This window comes from Staurois parvus, unplaced genomic scaffold (genome assembly GCF_062004578.1).
Source record: "Staurois parvus isolate SC_StPar_1 unplaced genomic scaffold, SC_StPar_1.0 ptg000456l, whole genome shotgun sequence".
Lineage (NCBI taxonomy): Eukaryota > Metazoa > Chordata > Amphibia > Anura > Ranidae > Staurois > Staurois parvus.
In genome coordinates, this window is record NW_028318252.1 from 1,271,639 (window position 1) to 1,284,041 (window position 12,403).

Consider the following 12,403-nt stretch of genomic DNA (forward strand, 5'->3'; position numbering starts at 1 on the left):
ATTTAAAGGGTAAATGTTAAATGTGCCACAGTACCATGATCTGATATTTAGGTGGGTCCAAACAACAATCTGAACATTCATCAGTTTGGTGGCTGAAATCATGTCTATTGCTTGGTTAGGTATATTACCTGGATGTAGGTTAACACAACAATGGGTGAGATAGTTGACTAGAGAAGACCAAACAGAAGGACAAGTGAGGAAAGTCACAAATGACAGAACCTGACCTTGGTGTGATGTCAGCAAGAAATGAACAACTGACATGAAGACACAGAAATGATATGTAAGCTTCCAGACATCTTCCCAAACAGTTACCAGTTATGAATAACTGATGGTGAGTTGGCCAAAAGACTGGTTGAAAGCATACAGTAGACATAAGCCAACAATGAAGGCCTCCTAAGCTTGTTGACAAATAGTCTGTAAGTAGGGTGAAAAAAGATGAACATTGAAATAGGGAAACAAATTTGTAAGATAGTTGCCTAACCAGACATACAGAGCACTAAGCAGCTGGGCAATGACACAGAAAAGGTAATGGAATGGCAAAGGCCTGGGCCCTTTGATAGTAGACAGTATGGTTACTTTAAGTTGGTATTATGACATCACTATGGTACATGAAAAACACACATATTGAGTGATGGATAGCTGCTGGTGTAGAAAAATCTACAGGTGAATAATTGACTGAAGATAACCTGTTTGGTTGTGGCAAATTAGATTTGTATATTGGGCACCAACCCAGGATGGCTAATGTTTGGGGTGTCAGCAAAGCTGAGATGGGCAGTAAATGGCCAGTTAAGAGGTGTAGTAGGAAGAGACGCAGGGTGACTAGGAGTTGGGAAACATGTTGGAATTGTGACCTAAAGGACTTTCTCCATAACCGATAAGCAGTACTATAGGAGAAGAGACTATTAATGAAGAAAGTAGCACAGATTTGATCTGTTATGTGTTAGTTGAATGGTACAGGGGCATGGAGTTGGCAGAGTTTAGAAAGGAGTAAGGAGAGACTGAGTCCGGGATGAGGAAGGAGTTATAGGTTTCTTGTAAGGGTGACTTACCTGAATCTCTGTGTCTGGTGGTGAAGGGGTCCTGTGTACCTCCGGGCTGTGGTCTGGTAAAGGTGGGTAAGCAAGGCCTGACCTGTTTTCTGGCTGGGGTTGTTGGCAAATTTCACTGTGATTGGTTCACTAGCTCCCAGTGGTTTTTGCCCATTCAACCCTTTGATTGCTTCCTCAGCCTCTATCCTCTTATCAAACCGGATAAAGCCCACTCCTCGCGAGACCCCTGTAAATGAGATAACCAGGAATGTCATTAGTGTACCTCTGCATAAAGCCATTCTCTTCCACCTCCATTTAAGTTCACAGTTTAGATTTTTACCATTCTAAAACTATAAGTAATAACTTCAGAAGTTTTAACATTTTCCTGCTCTGTTCAAAAATGTAAAAAAAGTTGTGGCTAATGTTCCACTTTAAAAAATGGAAACAATTAGTCTTTACTTTCCAAGAGGCAACTTAGCTGGAAGCAAAAGTAACATGTATCAACATGGAGAGAGCCATTCAGCTGTAAACTGTCTGTCATACCTGTGACTTGGTCAACCAAAATACGAGAGGTGATGATCCTGCCGTACTGTGAGAAAAGCTGCTCCATCTCCTTCTGATTCATAGTTTTTGGAAGGCTGCTCACATAGAGATTGGCATCGCGTATGGAGGCAGAGCTTGGCCGAGCATAGGATACCTGTGTCAAAAAAGCAAAATACACCTTTCCTTTAAAATGTATGTAAAACCAAACAGTTTACTTTCGGAAAGGGAAGGTTAGAACCCCTTTTAGGTTTTTATGATTGACTGTGTCCCCACTTGGGAGATTCACCCGTTCTATCTATCCTAATGACCACTGTCACCAAGACCACAGGTAAGGAAATTTTTGAGTTTTCACAAGAACAGAAAAAGGGTCAGGACATTTGTTTCAGTGACAACCCTCACTTTGGAGAAATGTTATGTCTATAAACCTGGAAATGAAGCAAAATCTCTATAAATGGAACACAGATGCAAATACAGCTAATTAAACCCTACTAGGAGTACAAAGATTGTGTACATAGACATCTCGCAGTGCAGGACAGAGAACCAAGTCTTACCAACTCTGATGCCAAGTGGTGGTCAATGCTAGAAGCATCCATGCCATGTAATTAACCTTATCTGTTAACCAAATTCAGCTTTTTTGGAAGGCCCAGATACAGTTGTGATCAAAAGTTTGCATACCCTGGCAGAAATTGTGAAATTTTGGCATTGATATTGAAAATATGACTGATCATGCCAAAAAAATGCTCTTTTTATTTATTTATTATTTATTTATTACAGGTACTTATTTAGCGCCGTCAATTTACATATATATTGTACATTCACATCAGTCCCTAACCCTCAAGGGGCGTACAATCTAAGGTCCCTAACTCACATTCATACATACACATACTCTTTTATTGAAGGATGATGATCATAAGAAGCCATTTATTATCAAATAGTTGTTTGGCACCTTTTTAAATCATAATGATAACAGAAATCACCCAAATGGCCCGGATCAGAAGTTTACATACCCTGGAATGTTTGGCCTTGGTACAGACACACAAGAACATTTTTTGGCATGATCAGTCATATTTTCAATATCAATGCCAAAATTTCACAATTTTTGCCAGGGTGTGCAAACGTTCGAGCACAACCGTATACTGATACTGATAGTGATTACTATGTCCATTTAGCTAACCTAAAAACCCTAATGTCTTCCTTTGTAAAGCAGAGCAAAGTGATGGTATTCCCGTTCAAGTAGATTTTAGCTTTGCACAGACAAATCAATGGAAGATGATAAATGATTATCTGCGTTGGGTTACTGTACTGCTGCCATTATGAAATACACCCCAAAAACTGATTCAGAGCCTCACCTGAGGCTAATCAGATTTAAATCTTGCATAATTCAAGCCAATATCTGATCACCATCACATCAAGAGAAATATATGTAAAGTTTCCTTTTACAGAAGAGGATTTTCATAAAAAAAAGTTGTTGCTTTTTGTTATAAGAACAGTTCTTCTTTTATACACTTTTTCGACCATGGGGTTTCATGTATTGGATAGGCAAGTCAATTGGCATTATGCATAATCCTTTTTTATGACTTGACCAGGGGCAGACTGACCATTTGGAAACTCGGGAACTGCCCGAGGGCCCGGGGTCAGTAGGGGGCCCTATGAGATGCCCCTGGTACCTTTTTCATAGGCTTTTTTGAGTTTGGGCAAGGACACAGGGGCCCCATGATCCCCTATTACCCAAGATCCCCATGAGTTGTCAGTCCGCCCCTGGACTTGACCCTTCCTTTTACATTTTACAGCGTTACTCCAGTCTTCCCCCAAATGATTACAAAAAATTAAAAGTCAGCAGTTGATACGCTGGGATCAGCGCATAGGCACTGCAGTTGTCCCACTGCATCGGATCGCACATCAGCTGCTAAGTTGTAATGCAGCAGTTGGTGTGAATGGACCATGCTGCAGATTGCGCAAAAGCATTGTAGGACTTAGGGGTTCATTTTTACTAGATGTGGGTCCCATTGGTGCTGGGATCTTGGCCAGTAGTTAAATTAAGGGGTCCAACAATTAGTCTTGCACAGAGGCCCCATAAAGGCTCTGTGACTGGCTGACACTTGCCTTCCCAGCTCCCTAGCTTACTGAGAATTTCCGAAAATTCAGGAAATGGGAAAAAGTTTGGGTAAATATCTCCATGTCAGTCATTTTAAGGTCATGTTCAGGTTGGTCACAAATAGACAGACACCTACCGCAGGATGAAAGGTGAGAACATACCTGCATTTCCACAAAGAACTAGCTGGAATAATGGAATTATCTGTGTTTCTGATCCCTGCTTGTAGAGATATTGTAAAAGCTCCACATGCAATAACAAGTTTCTTCAGGTACTCAATAAAGACCCCTATGGTGGTCCCAGGTTATGGTTATGCAATGCAATGCCTGAGTTTTACAAGTCATAAGGACACACCAATAGGTCCTTTTCTTCTTTGATATCACCAAACAGGAAGTCAAAAGTATATTTGAAAATATCAGTCACCACTCAACCCCCCTCAATTCTTATTCTAAATCTTTTTACATCTTCATTCACAAATTTCATTCATGATTATCCTATTAACCCCTAAAGAAAGAAGGTTGTTGTTGACATTCATCAACCCTTTGAATATTTGCTGCTAGGCTCTCTTCATTCGAAATTACAATATCAGAAACGCCACAGACCAACACAGCGCTTGCAGCAATGAAGAGGTTAATTGGTTGTTTTCCCCAGAGAGAAAGGATTGTTTGCTGAGCCCCTAGCCACCGTTACCACAGAAAGACTCAGTCGCTCAAGGGAGTCTCCCATGAGCCTTTGCAGCATCAACACTAGGCAGAGCAGATGGAGACTGATCTGATGCAATTGTCTCCATAAACCAAAAGTTTAACAGAAGAAGAAAAAAAAACCTATATTTGACTTCAGGTTTATTTTAATTATTTTTTAAAATTAAATCTGTGTTTTATTGATGATTTTAAGGGCATTTGATTCAACCGGCAACCAGTGCAATGTTTGAACTACCGTCTAGAAGAGAAAAGCTAGCATCTGATCAACAAGATGGTCAACAGGATTATTCACATTTGCTACATCAGTTGACCTTTCCTACAGTAGGATGGTGGCATTCCCATAATTTCTTTCCGTGTTTCTTAAAACAGAAACCTTTTAATGGCAGTTGTCAGTTTCTGGTCCCACCTCAACCCAAGGATATACTTACATACATTTGAAAATTTCATAGAAAAGCACTAACTTCACTATACCATTATGATCAGCTTATGGCAAAGTGGTCATACTGGATATTTTTAAAATATAAATATTTACAAAACTTTGTAAGCCAATAAACATTTCCCTGTACAATGTAGGTAAGACCTTCCTCAACTGAGCGTCATAAATTGGGACAAGAATGGGTAAATGTTTCCTGCTATTCATGGTGAGATATGTGATGTGGCCATCTAGGATCAGGTTTAGGTTGAACGCCACAACCAGGTCTCTGTGCATTGAACCTGTCTCCTGCCAAATCCTGTTTTTAGGGCTTGCAGTAACATTCTAACCATTGAATACAATGCAGTCTAGTAGAGTACATACAATGCATCCATAGAGGAACACACACTTCCCAACATTTTATAATGATTTGCAAGACATATTAGCACTATTTGGAAGACTAAAACTGCTACACATCTATTTATTTCAATTGTTGGCATCAGGGACGGACTGACCATTTGGAAACTCGGGCACTGCCCAAGGGCCCGGGGTCAGTAGGGGGCCCCATGAGATGCCCCATGTACCTTTTTCATAGGCTTTTTTGAGTTTGGGCAAGGATACAGGGGCCCCATTATCCCCTATTTCCCGGGGGCCCATTGAGTTGTCAGTCCGCCCCTGGGTTGGTTACAGATAGGCAGACTCCAGGATGAAAGGTGAGAAGATACCTGCACTTCCACAAGCAACTAACCTGAATACCAGAATTCTCTGTTTCTCACCCAACATAGCAGAGGTAAGTATCAGTGTTGCTTGTAAAGATATTGTAAAACTTCCATATGAAATAACAAGCCTCTCTAGGAGCCAGCGGTCCCCACCTTTCTCAATCGAGCATCACGTGTTCTGCTTAGTTTGTTTTAATTTGCCTCAGATCACTAGTACATTTTACTTCCCAACTCTTTCTCTCTTATAACTTAGATAACCTATACCAGGTGTGCTTAACCTGTGGCCCGTGGACCAAATGTGGCCCACGGAGCCTTCTGATGTGGCCCATGATCTCAAACCAGGGAATTGCAGGCCCAAGGTCAGCAACCCAGTGATCGTGATCTGGGCTTGACGACTTGGCATCCCAGAGCATCAGAGTGCATCAAGCAGGCGGCTGCAGGTGCCACATAAGCCAATGCTTCCTCTGTAGCGCCAGCTCCTGTCCGAGGTGGAGTGATACCAAGTGCACTTTGTGCCGGGGACCTTTCTAGCAGCCTAGAGACACAGAACGATGGCAGCAGAAGCTGGAAGAGGAAAGGAAGGTCAGTGTATTATACAACACATACACTGAGCTTTTGCAATCTGCATATTAGCACCTATAAAAGGGTTAACAACTATCAGGCTGCCTTCACACTGATCACTGGTGCAGTGTAGTGAACCTGTGGCTTTCCTGTGGGTTAGCTGCACTATATCATAGACTTCTATTATATCCTGCAGGTTATTATTATTATTATTATACAGTATTTATAAAGCGGCAATGGTTCGCTCAGCGCTGTACGTTACAAAGGGGGACAGAACATGTGACAGAACAATACCAATACAATGCAAAACATGAGGGGATTGAGGGCCCTGCTCCTTGGAGCTTACCATCTAGGAGGGAGGGGATAGTGGTACAGGAGGAGATAGCTGTGGGGGATGGAGTGGTAGGAAGAGTGGAGGAGGTCGGCAGGTTAGCAGGGGGTGGGGTAGGCTTCCCTGAAGAGGTGGGTTTTCAGGATGCACCTAAAGGAGAGGAGAGTAGGTGATAATCTGATGGGTTGGGGCAGGGAGTTCCAGAGGATGGGTGACACCCTGGAGAAGTCCTGGAGGCGGGCATGGGAGGAGGAGACCAGGGAACTAGAGAGAAGGAGGTCTTGTGAGGAGCGGAGTGTGCGTGTTGGGCGGTACTTGGATATTAGGTCAGTGATGTAGTACGGGGCAGTATGGTGGACAGCTTTGTACATCAGTGTTGGGATTTTGCTGCGCTTTCTGAAAGTGCACAATACCCACAAGATATAATAGAAATCTAATGGCAAAGAGTGCACTGTGAGAGCAGCCTTATAGGGGGCTCAGGACATTAAAGGCTCATTTACATTTGCATTTTGGGGGGGTGGTGTTGAGACATGTTTTTACCACACCTCCACTCCATTGGTGTAGCGTCAGGGGTCGCAATGGCAAAACCACCCTATGAAGCCCCCCTGTCACATTTTGTTTTACACTTGGACAGGAGGGGTGGCAGGGGTGCCATATACAGGATCTTCTACATTTTCCTCCTGAAATCTCTGAAAGCTTGCTTTTCCTCCTCTCCTTCCCGCAGGCATTCAGTGGCTGCAGGAAGAAAATGTTCATTATGCTATTCAAAATAAAAAACTCAAAATTCTGAACCATTTCATTTTATTGTGTCCAGTGACCAGTTACCAAATCACTTACATGGACCTCGCTCTTCAAAGAGTTGAGTACCCCAGACCAGGGGCGGACTGACAACTCATGGGGCCCCCGGGCAATAGGGGATCATGGGGCCCCTGTGTCCTTGCCCAAACTCAAAAAAGCCTATGAAAAAGGTACCAGGGGCATCTCATGGGGCCCCCTACTGACCCCAGGCCCTTGGGCAGTGCCCGAGTTTCCAAATGGTCAGTCCGCCCCTGCCCCAGACCTATACCTTCCCCATTCCGCCTTATACCCGTTTGATACGGTTAAAAAGTAAATGTGCTTTTATATAAAACAATCCTAATCGCCCTCATTCCCATTCTACCTGTTCCAATTTAACTTACCTTATATCAGTGGAAAAACTAGTCCAGGAGCTGCAGTCAACTCTGATCCTCTTCTGAACCATCGGGACCCTGTAGTACTGCATATCCATAGCCTGATCGTCATAGACCCAACTGGAAGAGCTGTTGTATTGTAAACTTTCAGGCTGGCTACTACCATCAGGGTCTATGGAAAATGTGCTGTACTAAAGGGTCTTGTTGGCTCAGAAGAGGAGTACCCTCCGCATAGCTTGCAGCTCCTGTACTGGGTTGCCTGTTGATGTAAGTAAAAGAAGATATACAGTAGGTAGAATGGGGATTGGTAAAGGGGCAATGAAGATTTATCTATATGTACAGCTATCTTCACATGTCACAATTGTTAAATAATTTGATTGAATGCTTGACATGCCGTGCAACGGCTCTTAGTTTTTTTTAAGCCCAGTCAAGTAAAGCTGGCCATGCACTGAGCGAATCTTGGCCTGTTTCTGAGGAACCATCCAAAATTTGATCAGTGGTTGGCCTTTCCACACCATTCTGCCTGGCATCCTTCAGATGAAAAGTTGAAAGGGTCGGGCTGCAATTTGTGGGGCGAACAGCATCTGCATTCAGCCAGATGCAGGCATTCTGAAAAGCTGGTGATGCCGGCTGTCAGAATACAATAGTTACAGTAGGAGATCTGTCCATCCAGGCTATTTAGCGAGGATGGAGGAATCTGTTAGATTTCTATCGTTCAGTATGGAGGCTGAATAAAAGAAATCTACATGTGTATGGCTTTAGGTACAATTGTGCAGGCCAGTTTATGATTGGGTTTTAATGTATCAGTGTATGTCAACTTGTTGAGACCACTCCTGTACAATTAGTTAACTGGTGCGATCTATCTTCAGGGACTCATGCCTTTCCTGCCCTCAGCTCCTGGTGAACTGATAATCAGGAAATTGTCTGATTGGGTTGGTTGTTAGATGTTGCACTTCCTAATGACCAGCAACTTTGCTACACTGGCCTAATTCAACAAAAACTTGCAATTTCCAAAGAATTCCAATAGCTGGGAAGATGACTTCATTATTTCCTAAAGCGGCTTGACAACTTTCTAACTGGACAGAAGGGATGATGATGATGTTTCATTGTCCAGTGAGAAGTCTGGAGTTGGAGGAGGGGATTCTGAATGTTGAATGTGAATGTGGTTTCATCTGAAAATTGAACGTTAAAACCAAATGTTTTTTCAAACTACTTTCGTCAAGTCATTAAATTTACTGATGAGAACTTTTTTTTTGGGGGGGGGGGTGCAGCGCACTGTGCTGCATTGAAAAAAGTATGGCCTTCCATACTTTTTTTTTTCAGGACACACTGCCTGTACACCACCACAACACAGTGGTATGAACAAGGCACATAGGAGACAAGGTATTTTGCCTTGTCTTGCGGTGGAATAGCCGCCCAATTCGTATGAATGTTTGTTCAAATATCTTCTACTGTATGGCCAGTTTAAAGCCCATCTCCAGACAAAAAAAAAAGTTTTCCCATGCAGTGGGGATGTGCCGGCACTGCACAGGTCAACTGCTCATTTTGTCTAGGGGTGAGGAGAAAGCTTATACTCACCTGATCCTTCGTTCCACCAGAAAATGGCGCTCCCCCATGTTCCAGTGGTGGACTGTTCCTGGTCTATGGAATGGAGCCTGCTCTGGGTTGGACGACGTCAGAACCAGTCCACAACTCAAGATCGCTAGACTGGTCTTGTGCTTGAAGGATTAGGTAAAGCTGGCCAATGGCCATATATGTTTTGAACTTTGGCCGGTTCGGCAAGGACCAGTCAAGAGTCGAACTATGCATGGGTAGGCTGAATGTACCCAAGATGATAGATCGATCAACTTGGGTACAACCAGCCTGCCAGATTTTACATGTTATTATTGCTAGCAGATCTCATAGCATTTAGCAGTAATCATTGTGTTCTCTCGTCGCCCCCCCTCTGCCGGGAGAACACAATGGCTCCGCGGGAGGGATTTCCCCATCAACAACAAGAGTAGCTGAACAGAATTACTGCACAAGTTCTTGCAAGCAGACGACACACAGGGCCGTGGATAAGGGGGTACCACCAGTCCTCCTGTACGGGCCCAGGCCAGCAGGGGGGCCCAGGCAACTAGGTGAATCAGATGTGGGCAGGGAGGGTTATCAGCACAGCATGAAGAGAAATTACTGGAACTGATCCCCCGTATGGATCTCTCTGCAGCAGCTGAAAGCTGGCTTTTTCTCCTCTCCCTCCCGCTGGCATTCAGCTACTGCAGAGAGAAGCATACAGGCGATCGGTTCCAGTAACTGCCCCCCCCCCCACACTCCACCCCACCCATCACCCTCCCTGTGCACCATGCATTTTCCCCTGCTGTCCAATCCCCCCTGTGTGCCCCCCTTACTCCTTGCGTGCTGCTGGTTTCCCTCTTCTCCTTACCACTGGCAGCTGCAAGCACACAATAGGATCCTTCACGATGGAGAGTGGGGGGAGAGTCCAGTAAATATGTCACATTTACCAGCCCCTTTCTTTCCTGAATGAACACAATGAGTAATCGGTACTGATCACTCACTGTGTTCATTCATAAGCAAAGCATAGTAAACTGTGTGGGTTTTTTTGGGGGGGAGGGGGCCTGTAAAGTTGGCTGTATAGGGCCCTGTGGTTTCTAACAGCAGCCCTGATGACACATATATAATTAATATTATCAATATTTATAAATAGGATGTCTACAGCACCAACAGTTTGTGCAGTACTCTACAATATAAAGGGAGACAATACCATTGCAATACAATTTAAGGATAGGAAGATTAGGGGGCTCTGCTCCTAAGAGCTTACAATCTACTAAAGCTGTGTTTTCTCCTGCCAGGCCTTCTCTTTACATCACCCACTTTGTTGAAATAGTTTAAAGGAAAAGTCTATATATTTATTATGTAATGGTTGAGATATCAAATGTATCAATGGTATGGTTGTGGTGTCAGTGGTTTCAATCTCCTTCTATTGCTGTGTTGATCACCTCTAAAAGTATATATAGAAAAATGTAATTTAGCAAACAGGTAGTCAAGCGAATCAACATCAGCAAAAATGACTACCGCTGATATGCCTGACTATTTCAATTTGCTAAATTTTTGTATTTTAAAGAAACCATTTGTATGGTTCCACCCGTTACCCTACATTGGGGAATAAAGGACCTGTTTTTCGTGATGCCTTATAAACACCTTCTGTTTGGGAAGGCGTTGTCATACTTTCAGGACTATTTTTCAAACTGTCTGCGGCAATAAGTGTCAGCTAATAGGTGTAGTCATTAAACAACAGCTGCTAACCAAGATGACGGCTCTGCCAGTATAACACACGTATCAGCTGTAGTCCTTGATGGCCCATGTCACTTTCATTAGGAATAAGTGACACTGACAGCACATTAAATCCGTCGCTGTGCCGGGTCACAATGGGTCCAGCCCCTCTTTTCATTATCTCTGATTAGGTTACTTTTTGGCTTTGCGAGACTTATGCTTTAACTTTTTCCTGCATTGCACTGATTTGGCCTTTAATGGCAGCAGCTGGCTTCCTGTCCCAACCTATACTACACCCCCCTCCATTGAGATAATCTCCAGGGGCAATACCCCATAATTAGCCGGAGAGTGGACAGATGGCTGAGTGCTTTTGTCTCTTCCCCAACTCCCCTCCTTCCCTTCCCTCCCTATTCACAGCATCCCTCTCCCCAAGGGGGCGACATCTGAATGACAAAGGAGAGACAAAAGAATGTTCTTCCATCTTGGTGGACCTGCTGCCTGAACGATATGCTGTGACCTTAAGAGAGAAGGTATACTGCTTGGAGGGCATCTGTCAGTCTGCCATCGGGGAGGGGGAGGCAGATCTTATTTCTTTGTTTCACTGATGGGAGGGGGGCCACAATCTGTTCCAGACAATTCTGTATGTATAGAATTGTACAGGACAAAATATATTTATCTGTCCTATTAACTTTTTTATCCAGTCTTTCTTCTTTAGGGACTGTAAGCTCTTCTGGCCAGGCTTCACACCCAAAGCGTTTCCCGACTTTGTATGGGCTATAATGGTATCACTATAGTACCTTCACATCCAACCATCTATCCTTATATCTCCCTACTATTATATCTCTACATATGGAAATACATAGATTATCTATCTATCTATCTATCTATCTATCTATCTATCTATCTATCTATCTATCTATCTCTCTCTCTCTCTCTCTCTCTCTCTCTCTCTCTCTATCTATCTATCTATAGATCTCTTATATGTAACTATTTCTGTATATCTTATGGATATGCATCTAGTATCCATATATTTATTTACAATATCTTATATGTCTCTATTGCTCCACCTGCCTTATCTATGTATTCTATCTATTTATTCTATCTATATCTATGTATCTAACTCTTCATTTATTCATCTCATGTCTATACATCAAATCTATATCTATATATTTATCTATGCTATATCTTTATCAAATCTATCTATCTATCTATCTATCTATCTATCTATCTATCTATCTATCTATCTATCTATCTATCTATCTATCAATATCTATCTATCTATCTATCTATCTATCTATCTATCTATCTATCTATCTATCAATATCTATCTATCTATCTATCTATCTATCTAATTCTCTGTCTTATTGATGTTTACATTTCTAATCCATTTCTTTCTTTCTTTTTCTTTCTTTCTTTCTTTCTTTCTTTCTTTCTTTCTTTCTTTCTTTCTTTCTTTCTTTCTTTCTTTCTTTCTTTCTTTCTCTCTTTCTCTCTCTCTTTCTCTCTCTCTTTCTCTCTCTCTTTCTTTCTTTCTTTCTTTCTTTCTTTCTTTCATGAACCCGGTGTAATTTTTCTCC

The 12,403-nt window shown here is 42.6% G+C and overlaps 1 protein-coding gene across 5 annotated transcripts in view; it reads right to left on the minus strand.

Moving 5' to 3' along the window:
• ELAVL3 (ELAV like RNA binding protein 3) overlaps window positions 1-12,403 on the minus strand; it is a 108,330-nt gene that overhangs the window by 18,814 nt on the left and 77,113 nt on the right. For all 5 annotated transcript variants that reach the window (XM_089688843.1, XM_089688844.1, XM_089688842.1 and 2 more), the window contains exons 4-5: window positions 1,572-1,725; window positions 1,050-1,275 (exon numbers count right to left, since the gene is read on the minus strand). In XM_089688843.1, the coding sequence (XP_089544969.1) occupies window positions 1,050-1,275; window positions 1,572-1,725 (380 nt within the window). The remainder of the gene's footprint in view (window positions 1-1,049; window positions 1,276-1,571; window positions 1,726-12,403) is intronic.